Genomic DNA, 18085 nt, shown 5'->3' on the forward strand with positions numbered 1-18085 from the left:
TCAAAGGCTCGCCTCCTTTGTGCCAACCCAGCAGGACACTCCAGCTAGTGGAGTTGCCCGCCCCCTCCGGCCAGGCCCCACTTTTGGCGGCAAGGCCGGAGAAAATAATGAGAATAACAAGGAGGAGTCACTGGCCAGTCAGGACAGCCCCTAAGGTGTCCTGAGCTGAGGTGACTCTAACTTTTAGAAATCCTCCATCTTGCAGATGGAGGATTCCCCCAATAGGGTTAGGATTGTGACCCCCTCCCCTTGGGAGGAGGCACAAAGAGGGTGTACCCACCCTCAGGGCTAGTAGCCATTGGCTACTAACCCCCCAGACCTAAAACACGCCCTTAAATTTAGTATTTAAGGGCTACCCTGAACCCTAGAAAATTAGATTCCTGCAACAAGAAGAAGGACTGCCCAGCTGAAAACCCCTGCAGCGGAAGACCAGAAGACGACAACTGCCTTGGCTCCAGAAACTCACCGGCCTGTCTCCTGCCTTCCAAAGATCCTGCTCCAGCGACGCCTTCCGAAGGGACCAGCGACCTCGACATCCTCTGAGGACTGCCCCTGCTTCGAAAAGACAAGAAACTCCCGAGGACAGCGGACCTGCTCCAAGAAAAGCTGCAACTTTGTTTCCAGCAGCTTTAAAGAACCCTGCAAGCTCCCCGCAAAAGGCGTGAGACTTGCAACACTGCACCCGGCGACCCCGACTCGGTTGGTGGCGATCCAACACCTCAGGAGGGACCCCAGGACTACTCTAAGACTGTGAGTACAAAAACCTGTCCCCCCTGAGCCCCCACAGCGCCGCCTGCAGAGGGAATCCCGAGGCTTCCCCTGACCGCGACTCTTTGAATCCAAAGTCCCGACACCTGGGAGAGACCCTGCACCCGCAGCCCCCAGGACCTGAAGGACCGGACTTTCACTGGAGGAGTGACCCCCAGGAGTCCCTCTCCCTTGCCCAAGTGGAGGTTTCCCCGAGGAACCCCCCCCTTGCCTGCCTGCAGCGCTGAAGAGATCCCTAGATCTCCCATTGACTTCCATTACAAACCCGACGCTTGTTTCTACACTGCACCCGGCCGCCCCCGCGCTGCTGAGGGTGAAATTTCTGTGTGGACTTGTGTCCCCCCCGGTGCCCTACAAAACCCCCCTGGTCTGCCCTCCGAAGACGCGGGTACTCACCTGCAAGCAGACCGGAACCGGGGCACCCCCTTCTCTCCATTCTAGCCTATGTGTTTTGGGCACCACCTTGAACTCTGCACCTGACCGGCCCTGAGCTGCTGGTGTGGTGACTTTGGGGTTGCTCTGAACCCCCAACGGTGGGCTACCTTGGACCAAGAACTGAACCCTGTAAGTGTCTTACTTACCTGGTAAAACTAACAAATACTTACCTCCCCTAGGAACTGTGAAAATTGCACTAAGTGTCCACTTTTAAAACAGCTATTTGTGAATAACTTGAAAAGTATACATGCAATTTTGATGATTTGAAGTTCCTAAAGTACTTACCTGCAATACCTTTCGAATGAGCTATTACATGTAGAATTTGAACCTGTGGTTCTTAAAATAAACTAAGAAAAGATATTTTTCTATATAAAAACCTATTGGCTGGATTTGTCTCTGAGTGTGTGTACCTCATTTATTGTCTATGTGTATGTACAACAAATGCTTAACACTACTCCTTGGATAAGCCTACTGCTCGACCACACTACCACAAAATAGAGCATTAGTATTATCTATTTTTTACCACTATTTTACCTCTAAGGGGAACCCTTGGACTCTGTGCATGCTATTCCTTACTTTGAAATAGCACATACAGAGCCAACTTCCTACAAGTAGTGTTTTGTAAATGTGTGGGGAGTTGACCATGTGGCTGCTTTACATATATAAACCATTGGTAGGTTTCCTAAAAATGCCACTGACGCACCTTTCTTTCTTGTAGAATGTGCTCTAGGAGTGATCAAAAGTTGTCTTTTTGCTTTGATATAGCATGTTTGTATGCATCTAACAATCCAGCTTGCTAAACCTTGTTTTGATATAAGATTGCCCGTATGTGGTTGTTGGGAAGCAACAAAAAGTTGCTTTGTTTTCCTAAAATCTTTAGTTCTGTCTATATAGTTTATAAGAGGTCTTTTGAGATCTAGGGTATGAAGAGCTCTTTCTGCCACAGAGCCTGGCTGTGAAAAGAAGACTAGCAATTCTACTGTTTGGTTGATGTGAAACGGAGATACTACTTTTGGTAGAAATTTTGGATTTGTTCTAAGTACAACTTTATGTTTGTGCACTTGGAAAAAAAGGTTCTTCAAGAGTGAAAGGTTGTATTTCACTAACTCTTCTTAAAGAAGTAATAGCTACAAGGAACCTTCCATGTTAGAAATTGAATTTGACTAGAGTGCATGGGTTAAAAAGGTGGTCCCATGAGTCTCGGTAGTACGATATTTAAATTCCAGAATGGAATAGGTGGTGTTCTAGGTGGAATAATGCATTTTGATCCTTCCATGAAGGCTTTAATAACAGAAACTCTGAATAAAGAAGTATGTTGAATAGTCTGTAAGTATGCAGATATTGCAGTAAGGTGTATCTTGATAGATGAGAAAGCCAAATTAGATTTTTGTAAATCATGTAAATAGCATACAATATCTTGTATAGATGCTGTAAGTGGATCAGTGTTTTTAGATTGACAGTAGTACGCAAATCTTTTCCACTTGTTTGCGTAGCATTGTCTAGCAGTAGGTTTACGTGCTTGTTTAAATACTTCCATACATTCTGGTGGAAGTTTTAGGTAACCAAATTCTATGACTTCATGAGCCAAATCGCTAGATTGAGAGCATTGGGGTTTGGATGCCTGACTTGACCTTTGTTTTGTATTAACAAATCTGGTCTGTTTGGAAGTTTGGAATGAGGTACTACAAATAGATCTAGGAGTGTTGTGTACCAATTCTGGCATGCCCATGCTGGTGCTATGAGTATCATGGTGAGTGACGTTTGACGAAGTTTGCTGACTAGAAACGGAAGGAGTGGGACAGGGGGAAATCATAAGCAAATATCCCTGACCAATTGATCCATAGAGCATTGACCTTGGATAGGGGATGTAGGTGTCTGGATGCAAAGTTTTGGCATTGTGCATTTTCGCTTGTTGCGAATAGATCTAAGTCTGGTGTTCCCCACCTTTGAAAGTACTTTTGAAGGACTTGGGAGTGAATCTCCCATTCGTGTGTTTGTTGGTGATTTCTGCTTAGGAGATCTGCCAGCTGATTGTCTATCCCTGGAATATATTGTGCTAGTAAATAAATATGATTGTGAATTGCCCATTTCCAAATTGTTTGGGCTAGAAGGGACAGCTGAGATGAATGTGCCCGCCCTGGTTGTTGAGGTAATACATGGTTGTCATGTTGTCTGTTTTTATTAGAACATTCTTTTGTTTGAGAAGAGGTTGAAACGCTTTTAGGGCAAGAAACACAGCTAATAATTCTAAGTGGTTTATGTGTAGCTGTTTCTGTTTGACATCGCATTGCCCTTGAATGGTCTGATTGTTTAGGTGAGCTCCCCAATCGATCACTGATTCATCTGTTGCGATTATGGTCTGAGGCACAGGGGCTTGAAATGACCGCCCCTTCATTAGATTGCTGCGATTCCACCACTGAAGGGACATATGTGTTTGGCGGTCCATCAACACTAGATCTTGAAATTGACCGTGTGCTTGTGACCATTGTTGTGAAAGGCACTGTTGTAATGGCCTCATGTTTAGTCTTGCATGTGGGACTATCGCTATGCAAGATGCCATAATTCCCAGAATCTTCATGATAATACCCAATTGTCTGTGGTGATATTTTGCCAATGAGGGTGGAATTGCAGTAGTCCCCCCCCCCCCCCACTCTCACCCCCACAGGACATGTGTGGAGTAGAAGGGAGGGAAGGAAGTCACTGTTTAGGTTGTGTTGTTGTCTGTTTAGAGAATTTACCTCTATTCCTGAAATTTTGCCCTCTATAGGATCCTCTAAACCCACCTCGTTGATATTGGGTTTGTTGTCCCTGCTTTGTTTGGGAGGTGGACGCGCCTGAGGATTGTGGCTTGAAGCCTCCTCTGAACTGTGGTCTCCAAAAGGAGCCTCTATATGGGGTGGTGTATAAAGCGCCCATTGCTTTCGCAATAGTGGTGTCTACTTCTGGGCCAAAGAGGTGCTTTTTGTCAAAAGCATATTAAGTACTGCCTGTTGAATTTCTGGTTTAAAACCAGAGGAGCGCAGCCATGCATGTCTTCTAATTGTGATGGCAGTATTTACACTCCTTGCAGCTGTACCAGCAGCATCGACGGCGGATCTTATTTGATTATTGCTAATAGCTTGTCCCTCTTCTACCACTTGTTGTGCTCTTTTTTGATGCTCCTTTGGGAGATGTTGCATTTCGTCCCAATGGGCCCTGTCATACCTGGCTAGAAGTGCCTGAGAATTTGTAATTCTCCACTGATTTGCTGCTTGTGTAGCAACCCTTTTCTAAGCTGCATCAAATTTTCTACTCTCCTGATCAGGAGGCGGTGAGTCTCCTGATGACTGGCTGTTTGCCCTTTTTCTTGCTGCACTGACTACTACGGAGTCTGGACGGACTTGATGAGTGATGTAATCTGGGTCAGTAGGGGCAGGCTTACACTTTTTATCAATTCTAGGGGTGATAATCCTAGCCTTTACAGGTTCTTTAAAAATGTGGGCTGCATGTTTAACCATTCCTGGTAACATTGGAAGACACTGGTACCGGGAATGAGTAGAAGACAGTGTATTAAATAAAAAGTATTCTTCTAATGGCTCAGAATGCATTGTTAACCCATGAAAGGCTGCTGGCCTAGATATTACTTGGGTGTATGCAGTGGTGTCTTCTGGAGGAGAAGGTTTTGATGGATAAATGTCTGGATCATTGCCCTGGATGGGATCAGGGTCATTGAGGTCCCATAGGTCTTCTGTATCTCCATGTGAGTATAAAGAATGTGTTGGAGAAGGGAGAGGTGGTGGGCTATTCTGAGGTGAGAAAGACAGCTGTGGAGATAGAGGAGACGACGTATGGAGGGGTAATGGCTTCTTTTGTTTTTGCACCTTCCCTGGTGGTTGTACAGAGTCTAGCTACTCTTGGAAAGACAGCTTTCTTTTGGTTTTTAAAGGAGGTGCAGTGATGATTCTTCCTGTCTCCTTATGAATATGGATTCTGGACTGTCTCTCACACATAACATGTAATATTGGTTCAATCTCAGGCTCTTCCTCAGAAGTCTTATGAGATTCCATGATTGGCCTTGTAATCTGTCTTAATTTTTTAGAAAGTCCTTGTTCCTCTGTATATGAGGATTTTTTCGGCTCAGAGGTGTGTAGTTTTTTCGGTCCCGATAAAGTAGTCGGGTCTCTGGTCCAAAGCTGATTGCCGAATTTTCAACTCTGAGGAATGGGGTCTTTTACTGGAGTCTGAAACAGTGCTTTTAACAGATATGCTCGACTCCGAAGTGGATGGAGGAGTGGCCTTTTTCGGCGGTGTATGCAAGGCCTTGGAATGTTTTTTGTGCCAGGGTTTGTGGGCAGACGTACTCACATGCTGGCCAGCTGTGATAGGTCTGTCGTCTTCCGATTCCTGTTCGGAGTCTGTGTCTTGGATGGAGACTGCTGTCTGCGCCTGCTCTTCCTCCACGACGTCAAGATGTTTTTTTCTTTTCAACACCATTTCAAGTCTACGGGCTCTGCAATCTCCGAGGGTCTTCTTTGATCGAAATGATCGACAGGCCTCACAATCTTCCTCCGGTTGGTCTGGAGAAAGGCACAAATTACAAACCAAGTGTTGATCTGTATAGAGGTACTTCGCGTGGCACTGAGGGCAGAATCGGAATGGAAACACGTCTCTACTGGTGAAGGGCACTAACCCAGGAAACACGTGTCTAGAGATGAACAGTACTGTCTGCACTAACTTTTGTGAAATACTACAGATTTTTTCAAGCAAACATTAATTGTTCAAACTGCATGTACCAGAATGCAAGGGGCGAACTCGACTGGAATGTTAGGCAGTGTGCTTGAAATTGGACTTCATGTTTAAAAGGCTCCCTCAAGCCATTGAGTGGACTAGCTCTGGAGACACCTGTGAGCCGGGGAGTGGTACTAAACCTGAGACGATATCGGCGGCATTTCCAGCAACCTCAGATATTTTTGTTGTTCTTTGGTCTCTACTGATGAAGGGCATTAACCCAGAAACATGTGTCTAGAGATGAACAGTACTGTCTGCACTAACTTTAGTGAAATACTACAGATTTTTTCAAAGCAAGCATTAATTGTTCAAACTGCATGTACCATCTATTGATCCCTGGTGCCTAGTGGGCTTCTTGCCCCCAACCCCAGGGGGGCTATTGCCAGAAAGACTGATTATGGCTATTAAATTAAGGGGGAGCAAAAGCTCTTTCCCAAGCAGACGCTCCCCCCCTCCTGGTGTCTAGTTGGTGGATCCTGGCTTGGGGATCACCCTCCTGTGGCAATACCCAAGTAGGGATCCACGAGGGAAGGGTACCATTGGAAAGGGGAGATACTCCCCTTTCCAATGATACCTCTCCCACCTGCCTCGCTGCATGTGAGGGCTGAGATAGTGAAGTGAGCCAACCGGCTCATTTCACTTTCCTTTTCACTGAAATTTCGTCAGCACACCATGCTGTTTTCAGAAAACTCAAATCCCACTGCCATAAACAGCAGAGGGATTTGATGGCCGTGTGCAAAGGATATAACTGTTATGTCCTTAGCACACAACCACAGGTGCGCATGACGGAACTGCTCCCTCATGTGCATCAAAGGAGTTAAACTATTAGAGTTTGTTCTGAGTTTTTACTTTTTTTGTGAAAAGCAATACAAAAATACAACTTGAATAATGGGAAAAGAATTGGGATAAAAAACACTTTTACACATCTTTTGGTGGATCAGCACACACTTCCATTTTGCTCACCTCAAGAAGTAACAGTAGGGCACACCAAGCAATGCAAGCCCCAGCTGCAAAGGAAGGATCAATATGTTGTTCTTGCTTCTCCTGTAAGGAACCTTCAGGCAACACCCCCCCCCTCCACGACAGGTGATGTGCTGCATCACTGAAGATGTACTTGTCTTCCATTTCAACATTGTACTGCTGTAGATGAGCAGCATTACAGGTGTTTGTACATTATAGCTGTTCCAAAGGTGTGTTTACCTCAGCTACCTTTGCTCAGGTTCTTGTTGCAAAATGTGGAAATCGGGCACTTGGAGGATTCTTTTTTTTCCAGCATGTGGAATGTGTGAAAAATATCCAGAGGATAGATTCTGGTGATAATCTTGAGCCCTCGGTCTGAAAATCTTCCACTTTTTCTTTCTCCTCCCTCCACCTTTCTCTGGAGTTCCTCTTTTTTGTAGTCTCCAGAAGCCACTGCAAAGGAGCAAAGTGTTTTGGAAACCCACAGAAGAACGGCACAGCTAAAAACAGTAAGCAGACTCCTTTGCCACAGAGCTCTCCAACGCAAAGGGCTGCAAAAAAAAAAAAAATCAAGAACTATTTGAATGTGGAGTAAAACATTCTCAGAAACTAATGGTCAATAAGGATCCGAGGTTCCTACAAAATAAAGATGGTTGGATCCATATGCCCTCGAACCGAGGGTCCAGTTATCAGTAAAATTCTTAAACATGCAAAACTTGAATAATACCACAACATGTGTGACTTTTAGTTGCACTTGGAGAACCTCTGGGCTCAAAAAATGTGTTTTGAAACAAGTTTTTAAAAACTTACAGCGTTTGGAAAACTGAGAAAGAAGTTCTGCATCTCAGATCGCGAGAAAGCTGCAGACCAAAAGTACCAGAATCTGTACAGGCCCCGGAGTGGGTAGTAGGGGGGCAAATAGGCATAGGGACGGACCCACTAGCAGTATTCCGAATGGAGACTGTGGCACTCTTCTGAGTCCAAAGGCACATCAGAGGGAACCGCAAACACACCAAAAAATTGCACAGGGCCTCATTAAGGGCCTTTATCTGTTATGGGGTTAACAATCACTCAGGGAGTTCAGGGCACCCCGGAGACCAGCTGTGGAACCAGTTTGGAATCATTGGACTGTGAAAGAGTGCAATCTTTATAATCTCTCCCTTGTGCCACCTTGCCAGACTTCGAGTGGTGGTAGTGGGGGACAGTGTGGACTTCAAACGGGAAGTGGACTTTTCGCAGAAACTTCCTCAAGAGCAGTAGTGGGAACTGGAGTGTGACCGCAACCTGTGCTTTGATAATCACCTCTTTTCTGAGCTCGGTAATGTAGAGTTGCATCTATCAGTCTTGAAAAACCTTTGTGTGCACGAAGGCACAATTGTTGGATTATTTAGAGTTATGCAGAGAACTCAAGCACCAGGGACAGACCTTGTGGAAGTCTGAAAGACATCAGTTCCATGCAGTCCTGGCACAGCTTGAATCCTGTTTTCAGCAAGGATATTTTTCCCTTGAACACTGTAAAAAAATAAATAAAAAAAATGGAATCTCTAGGTAGACCAAAAAGCACCAGCTATAGAAGGGTCGCACTTATATGCAGATCAGCTCTGTTGTCACTTCTGGGGCTGTAAAGAGTAACAGTAGAGCCATGCATTGCCACCTGCTGGCGAGGGGGAGCACTGCTGAATAATTATCTGGATACAGTCTGGCAACTAGGAATATTCTACATGTGAGGAGTCTATGGTTAGAAGTAACTATCAGAATTCATGGTACAAGGGACAAAACTCTCGATGGAGGATACTGTCTGTACCAGTTTTTGACCTGGAAAGAGCCTGGTGTCACACTTCTACTCCAGTGGAAAAACGTACATATAAATCTAGCTTAAGCACTGTATTAAAAATAAAAAATAAAGTAGGCTACAACGTCTTGTATCTCGTTCTTGACTGAACGGATTACTTCAGGCAAGAATTATTGAACCACATTTTTTCAATCATGTGCATCTTATTAGCGGCGGGCAATATTTTCAGCTGCGCTGGTGAAGTTTCGGCCACTCCGCATTGCGCTTGTTCCGGCCAAATTCAGCCAACCACCACTTGGAAAAGATTTCCTCTCAGACGGTAAATTGGTGAGCGAGATTTAGAGGCCCGTAGCGTTGTTTTCAGTTGCTAGGAGGGCACCCGGCGCCATTTTGCCAATGTGGGCAGTTGCGGGAGGTCACGGCCATGTGTGGTAAGAAAGCTGCTGCTCAATAAGAACATATACTCAATCGGCAGCAAAATCACCCTGAGAAGCTGCGCTCAGTAGCACACCAAGTGGTGTTGGTTGCGCCGATTTTTCATCACAGAATGAGCTTCCGGTGCACAATCATAGCACGCGCAGCGCAATGTGTCTATTTCCACCCATTCGCAAAATTCTGGGGAATCTCGTAGAGTTTGTTTGTAACTCCACAGAATTCCGTGGAGTTAAACTCCAGAAGTTTGCCCAGGCGAACATCTGCACTCCTGATTTACTGCTTACTCATACAGCATCTCAATCTCTGTGATTAACTTTCTCATTTCTTTTATGATAACTTACTTCTCATTTTACTTTTTTTTCCAGAAGAACGTGCTTCTTTATCTGTGATGAGTAGTCCTCTATCTATTTACATGACAGGACAACCCCTTTGTCAAACAAATTCTGTTTCACATCTAGATCCATACCCCCAAAACATTCTACGTCTATTGTGTAGTTAATATGCACTTACTCAAACATGCATCTGCATTTTGTCTCAGAGCACAGTCTTGATTCCTTCTAGCTGGAAACCTGCACTGCTAATTCCTTTACGCACAAAACATCAGCACATCCCACTGGTTCTATGCAATTTTCGGCATGTTTCTTATAAGCCACTCTCTTCTAAAAGTATAACAAATTTCTTATTCTATTAACTCTTCAGATCGGTTAGACTCATCTACATTTGGATACAGAGCTTTTCATAATGTAGAACTGGCACTTTTATTTTTATCTTTATGTGAGACTCTAGATCAAAGGTGGAAAAGCAGCACATTTTTTAAGTGCAGCATTTGATTCAGTTTCATACGATTTTTAATCAACATGAATACTCTTTGGATTCATGGTCTGGCCCTTGTGTGGTTTATTTCTCCGACCTTTATTTGTCCATTTTCCACATCTGCACTGCTTCTCATGCAATGATTGCAAGGTACCCCCATGGCTCATCACTTAGCCCCACATTGTTCTATCTGTTTCCCCTATAGTGGATCTTATTCACTATTTTAGCTTTCAATTGATATTAAATGATCAGAATACACACAGCAATTCTTTCAGAGAAGCAAGATAGACAATATTGACAAATTTTGGACGATATCTAGTTTTGTTACAGTTGGCACACACTTTAGCACCCCTGTAATCCACTAACAAATGGTACCTCTGGTACCTAGGTACTAAAGAGGGTCCCTAAGGACTGCAGCATGTATTATGCCACCATAAGGACCCCCATACAAACTGCATGCAGACTGCCATCGCAAGCAGCGTGACATGGTGCAAACCATGTGTGAAAACACAATATGGTACACTCACTGAGTGCCGTGCCCAAGTCACTGCATATAATCTATATAGGTCACCCCTACAGCAGGACTTCTAGCCCTAAGGCAAGGTGTGTTTTTTGTTACAAGTCAGGACATATCTGCATGTGCAGATATTCCACTGTGCTGTCTAGTTCAATTACTAAATAGTACAAGTGAACAGGGAAGCCATCTTAAGTAAATGTACTGGTCATTACAAGTTCTCTAGTTACATGATGGATTTACTGAAACCTATGGGGTTTGGTTTCAAATGCCTCGTCTTAATGAATCCATACTGATGCCAATATTGTATTAATTATTACATACACCCAGAGGGCGACAGAGGTGCCCCCCTAAAACCTAAAAGTCTTTTAATGTGCTGGCTGGTTCCTATCAGCCTACCACCACAGATGAGTTTCTGACCCCCTGTAGGTGAGAGCCAGAGCCCTCCGAGGTCGGTAAAACAATGCCTGCTCCTGAGAAAGTGATACCACCTACTCCTGCAGGATGGCTAGTAAATCTGTATACATGGCTTGAGGCTTCAAAGCCACAGCCACCTTTGATAGGTGACCCCGGCTTTCTCCAGACCTAGAGAATATCACCCCCTGCACAAAGGCCCATTTGCCACCAAAACAGACGGGAAAGTAGCTTTGCAACAAGTGTGTTGCACCACAAAGCTAGCTAGTCACACACCTAAGGTGAGCTACCTGATGTGCCTCACGAAAGAGGGATTCCACCATGTTGTTTTTGGTGGAACTGGGAACTTTCGGAAAGGAATATGCCCACTCGCCACAGGAAGTGTAGTCACCCGAGGGGTAAGTAGCCCATTGGCTAGTAACCTACACTCCCCTTAATGCCCCTAAATTCAGTATTTAGGTGTCCCCTGACACCAGGAACTTAGGTTTGTCTGACTACAAAAAGAAGGACAAAGGAGAGCCACCCAGCACAAGAACTGTGGACTAGCTGTTGACTTTGGTGTCAAAACCTCCCAGCTCCTGTCCTGACATTTATGAAGACCTGACTCATTCTGCAGCTGTGCATCCTTCCAAAGCCTTGGAGGCCTGCTAGCACTTTGCCAGCCAGCCAGCATCTTTCTTGGAGTGGAGGAGCCACTTCCCTACTCCAACAGGCATCCAGGAGGTCAGCCCTGTCGACCTATCCAGTCTTCGAGACGCTGAGCGTGCCCAGAGCCTCCTTGTACCAAAACAGACAGTATCCCAGCCAGCTGCAAGTACAAAGGCTTGTTTGTGGTCAGCCTGAACACCACTAAAACATACCTGCACATAGAGCGGCTTTGAGAGAGCCCCACTCTACATCAGAACTCGTCTTGCTGTGTTTCTTTTTCCTCTCCTGCATGTGCACCAAGAATTATGATGGCTGAAAACTCGCCAACCCACCAGACAAAACACCTATGCACCTGAGGCCCCCAGCCCGAGTCCATTGAAAGCAACGGTGTCTCTGTGATCCTGAGAACCTCAAGGGCAGAGCCACCCTTTGGGTTTTGTCGGATTGGTCCCCCAGTTCCCACTTGCAATCTTTATCTTACTGGGACTTTTCCCTATTGACGTTAGCGTGTAACGTTCAAAGCTACCACAGCTGAAAGCACCTATCCACCTGAACACACTAGCACAGGTAAACATGAACTGTTGGTGTTTTCTTGGACCTTGGCTCCTACTTACCCTAAGTCTGAAAGAACAGTCCTGTAAGTTGTTTGCAAGTGACCCTATGCAGTGTATGTTTCTCGCGTTGGATAACATTACTGCGTTCAAGACTCATGCCTCAATTCTGAAGACGAAACAAAGGGCGTTCGGTCGATTTTCAACCCAATGGAGTGAGAAGAGTGCAATAGTAGAAAAGTGCAGTTGAAACCGGAGCGAAGGGAAAACAGAGTGAAGAGACACACATCCGAACCCAATGGCAGAGAGAAAAAAAAAAATCTAACAAAGGAGTCGTTAATTATGCGCAGTATCACTAGAAGGAGGAGTCAGACGATAACGCGACTCGAAAATGCTTCTTTGAGAAAAAAATAAAACTTGCAACACACCAAACCCAACACTAGATGGCAGGAGCATGCAGAGCATGTGTATCTACAGCCACCGAACATCTAGATTTCAAGTTACTCAAGAAAAATATATTGTTTTGTATTATGTTAAACACTAGACAACTGCAGGTAGCAATTGACTTGATGCAGAAAGAGTGTTGGGGCACGCTAAGTTGCTGATCACTGCTAGCCATTATGATCTAACCACATTAAAGGAAACAGATATATGATGCTGTTTTGGTGCCAAAGAGCACGTCAGGAATCATACTGATGCAGATTGTTCAATTTATTACATAGTAAAAAAGCGTGTGATAACACTTTTAAAACAGTAAAACAAGTTGTTACATTAGTGGTGAAGAAAGACCACAAAACAGAATTTATCTTTGCCAACAATGAAAAAAAATAAAAAATGATCTGAATTTAAAATCTGAATTTCAGCAAAGGCAATCTTTGTGGTGTGGCCACTTTTTAACATGTTACATTCTTAGGGACGAGCGCAAAGCACCCTGTCCCTCTTCTAATCTAACTTTAGGGGGATTTTAACCAAACCCAGATTACGTCAGTCACTTTCATTGGCTCCTGGTCTTGCCTTTTAAAATACGCTTGTTTTCATTCGAGAAAAGCATGGAAACGTTATGCCTTTTCCGGTGTTTAGTCCTCCTCAAGAGCACCGGTAAATTACTGGAAACATACGAGGCTCCATATTTTCTGTATGGTTTCTGGACTACTTTTTCTCTTTATTTCGCATTGTTCTACACAACGCAATCGTTCTTTTTTTTTTTACTCATTTAATGTGTCAAGAAAAGTCCAGTTAGGACAAAGCTAATAGCTCTAACTTGATGTAATTTGAGACCCGTTGCATTGCAAATGCTTGTTTAATTACTGTTTATACTATACATACTTATAGGATAGCTTTTCCAAACTACTTCATTATTTCAAACACCTGGTAAAATATAGTTCAATTTGATTTTCTTGAAGCCCCTCTTCGCAAGATCACAAAAGAACAGATTACTTACCTTCAGTAGCACTCTTTCTAGTGGATACTCTATCTAACCACACATTCCTCACTTTGTCGAAATTCCCCCAGGTATCAGAGGGGATGTGGAAAACCAAAAGCAGTCCTGCTGCATGCTGCTCCGTTGTGTTGCGTTGTGTTGCGTGATACCACACTGATGTTTTTGTGCTCTGGATGTGATGAGCAGGGCCACTTGTAAGTGCTACCCAGTCGCACATAAATCAGTTACTTTTAACAGGCTGTACCCTCCCTCAGAGGCAGATGCCATAGGCAAATTGAGTGTACTGATCTTTATTTTGGGACCTTTTCAGAAGCTGACGAAGGGTCAGTGAGGAATCTGCAATTAGAGTACGCACCACAACGATTGTTACCCAAGGTAAATGGATACTTGTAACCGCAGATTACTCACCTTATATACAGATACTAAAGCAGTACCACCACAGGTGGTGGGTCTGACTAACTGAAAAAAAAAAGTCCTGCAGGATCAAAATGGTAAAATGCCTGACTTGAAGGAACTGTGAAGGAATTAGTGTTTTATGAACGAGGAACTGATGCCCACATAGCAGCTCAAAATATACCCAAGGACAGACACTTTATGTGCCAGCGTAGTAGTAACACCCTTAGCTGGAGTGAGAATATCCCATAATCCTTCAAGCAGCTGCTTCTTAGATAGCATGTAGAAGATTTTTATGCAAAGTACTATCCACCTAGAGATGGTTCTTTTCTTCTGTGCTTTGCCCTTCTTTGTTTCCAAGAACTCTACAAAGAGCTGATCGTCCATCCAATGGTCTTCAGTACAATCAATGTAGAAACTAAGGGCTCTCTCAGGGTCCATACAATGGAGATGCTCTTACAACTTGCAAAGAAAGTGTAAAGAGTGATAGCCTGCATCACTTGAAGAGGTGCGACTTCCTTTGGGAATGATGCAGCTTGAGTTCTCAACACCAATTTGTCTGGAAAGAATGTCATGTAGGGCGGCTGGACCAAAAGTGCCTCCAGGTAACAACCAAGACAAAATGATGTGATCGCAAACCTGAAAAACAGTTTTCAGGGTCAAGAATCATAGTGGGCAAGTCTACAATGGCTCAAATGACATACATTACAAGACTGAGAACCAAATTCATGTCCCATTGTGGTATCACAAAAGGCTTTAGTGGAAACATATGCTGTAAACCTTTATGAAACCTCATCACAAAAGGTGATTTAAACCACGAATGCTGATACAGCAACCGCAAAAAGGCCAAAAGAGCCAACAATAGTTTTTAACAGTGCCCAACGCAAATCCTTGCTGCACCAATGACAAAATAAACAACACTTCACGCAGCTTAGCTTGTAGAAGGTCAATCTGACAGATGCCGCACCACAGACACAAACTTGTCCAAGCACCCAACGTACCCTGATTTCATAAATGGCACCTGGCTGCCATAAACACATCAGCTTGGGGAGGAAGACTGAAGGAGAATAATTGCTGCTTTGAGGCTCTGACTAAAGATTTTCATCTCACAAAAATGTTCATTTGTTTTAAAAATTGCCCAAAATACATGGCTGTTTGAAGCGTTGTAATGATAGCATGATAAAGTGCAAATGGAGGCAAGGTCCCTAGTGCTTCAGGATAACAATATGAATGGTGCCCCAAATCTTGTCATTCCCGATAAACTACTTGCAAATATGGTATTTAAAGAGCCATAAAAGTAAATTTAATACACAGTCCAAAAGTAAGATAAGGGTGATCCACTAAGCAATTTGAGGATATATAATGCCTTCAGCAATACACTGATAACAATAAGATTTATTACACGGACCATCCACTGAATATATGAAGCAACACAAGCATAAATCATACATGTCCACCAAGTTGTTCAAGTGCAGCAGCAACGAAAATATAGAAAGTATATGACATATTTGCACAGGAAAGTAGATCAGGATATACCTCAAAATTCACTGGCAAATTCCTTTTAAGTGCTACCTCAAAGACCTGACTTATTTCAGATTTGTTGAGATTTTCATCATCTGATTCTTTCCCATTTACCTGAAAAACACAAAATATAAACAGTGTGAATTTAGAAAGTGAACAAGTGCAAGGTATACATCAGCAAAGACTAACACAAACACTAAGTTAGCCCTAGGTGAGAACATCAATGTGTACTGTACACATTGTCCCCTCACCACAGGTTAAACAGTTTGGCATTCCAAAATATTTAAATGTTGATAATTGTTCAGGATTGCAGAGTATTTCAACCTATGCCTAAAGTCCTTGAATTTCATTTAAAAAAAACAACAAAAAAAACCTTCTTATTTCAACTGCTTTTAGTGGTTAAACCTGTCCCTCACCTAGGGTCGCCAATCAATTTCTGGGGGAAAAAAAAAACAATTACAGCAATTTTTGGAGAACACAGGATTACATGCAACATCCCTCAATACGAAAAGGATTCTCCATCATCCATCTCCACAGGAAGTGACATAATTGCATTTTCCAGTATTCATTTGTGAAGAACGTAACATCACTACTTTGTGGCTAAAATCATGATCAAAATAAGTAGCAAGACAAGGGACTTCATTTACAATTTCCACAGGAAGTGACATCACTGCATTTCCCAGCATCCAATTTCTAGGGAGCGACATCTTTTTGTAACTTCCCCCTTCTTCAATCAATTTCTCATGGCATCCCCTGCAAAGAGCAGACACAAACAATGGCAATACCTATTTGGGCCAGAACCCCTGTTCCACTGAAACCTGACCCGGCACCACAAACGTCCAACTCCACAACATCACCGAAACCTAGACGACCCAAATGCTTGCACAGAATCCTCACAACACACATATCCAACCACATGCACATATTCTACTAACTACCACAAACTACCAAACGAACAAGTTGCTTAACTTCTGCAATGCCATATCTGGTAGAGACGTATCTAGACGTAGATTCCTCCTTATATTAGAATAATTCCCAAGCATCAGAATGGATCATAAAGGTCTTGAGTAGTACCCCTGCAAGCCAGTCGGTGGCATCTGACTGCTACTCATCAGCAGCTCCAGATAGGACTTGCGTGGTACCTATATAGGAGACACACCAGCATGCGGACTTCAATTTGTGACTATCTGCGCACCAGAAGCCTTAACAGAAGGATTTCAACCAATGTGATGATTCTAACTCCTACAAGGACCTTAGGTGGAAAAGTCCAATTTACAGAATGGAGACAATGGGAGGATTGGTAAGGAATCTGCAGATAGACAGATAGATTCTCTAGCAGATAAGGCGGGACCGAAGATAAGTAACTTGTTCATCTGAAAGAGACTTCTAGCCGCAGAATCCTTACCTTAGAATAGATATCAAAACAATACCTCCCTAGAGGAGGGCCAGCAAACCAGCTCGGACCATAGTCCTGGGGGACTGAATAGGCAAAGTGCCAATCACGATGGACTTGATTGTCATGGCAGCAGTGTTTGGTAAACGTGTGCAAGGATGATCATGTACCAGCCTCACGGATGACGAGGCTAGAAACTCTACAAGCTAATGAAGTAGAAGCAGCTTTGGATCTGGTGGAATGAGCCCTCAAGGAAATGCTTCTTGGCTAATGCATAGCAGATCTTTATGCAGTGGAGATGGCCCATTTCTCCACTGCTTCGTTCCAGTAAACCCTACAAAGAGTTCATCGTTCATCAGGTGTTCATCCTTTCTCCTTGGAGGGGTGAGGCAGAGTAAAGAAATATGCAGTGTGTGATGTTTGGGAGGACTTGCTGAAGAACTTTCAGAAAACTGGTCACAATGAGTGACAAACAGAAGGGCTGAACCAGCAACCACAAAAAAGCTGGGATGGCATGAAAAATTCTCCTCGACTGTGCCCCGAGCAAGGCCTTGCCAGGCTACTGACAAAACAAACACCACCTTCGGCAGGGTGTTAGAAAGTGGCTCTGCTAGTTGGCTTTTTTTTATGAATGCATGGCTGCCAAGATGACCTCAAAGACTTCAGGAGGAGGATCGAGAGACTTTAAGCCACCGCCAGATGCAGACGCCATTCGTAATCTGTGAGGCAGGGACAGCCGTGTTAGTCCACCCTGGTGTTTAGAGACCCCAACAGGTACTGCATGACCATGAAAATGTCCTAACATTCCAACTTTGTCCAGAGACGCCGACCCTCCAGGCACAGGGTCCATGACCCAGTCCACTCTGCTTGTTGCAATACTACAAGGCAGTAGTGTTGAGGTGGGTGAGCCCACCTTCAGCTGCCAGACATTGAGGTAGGGAAAGACTGATGCTTCAGCCCTCCGCCCCCACAGATCTGTAGCAACCACTGACATCACACTCACGAACACCTGAGGGGCACTGGTAAGACCAAAGGGAAGTACAGTGAACTGGAAATGCTCCTGTCCGATCATCAACACCAGGTAACAATGATGGGCCTGCAGAACACAGATATGAAAACGGGCATCCTGCAGGTCCAACGCTACCATCAAGTGTCTAGGGCCTAATGCAGACAGAGAGCAAGTGTTGGGCTCATGAATCTTCCCTTGTTCAGGAAGACACAGAGGGCACAGATCGAGAGA

The 18085-nt window shown here is 44.1% G+C and overlaps 1 protein-coding gene across 1 annotated transcript in view; it reads right to left on the reverse strand.

The window, feature by feature from the left end:
* The window catches only part of STAU1 (staufen double-stranded RNA binding protein 1), a 145537-nt gene that overhangs the window by 24396 nt on the left and 103056 nt on the right, over positions 1–18085 (reverse strand). The window contains exon 8 of the mRNA XM_069201616.1: positions 15468–15566. Within this exon, the coding sequence (XP_069057717.1) occupies positions 15468–15566 (99 nt within the window). The remainder of the gene's footprint in view (positions 1–15467; positions 15567–18085) is intronic.

This window comes from Pleurodeles waltl, chromosome 7, assembly GCF_031143425.1.
Source record: "Pleurodeles waltl isolate 20211129_DDA chromosome 7, aPleWal1.hap1.20221129, whole genome shotgun sequence".
NCBI lineage: Eukaryota > Metazoa > Chordata > Amphibia > Caudata > Salamandridae > Pleurodeles > Pleurodeles waltl.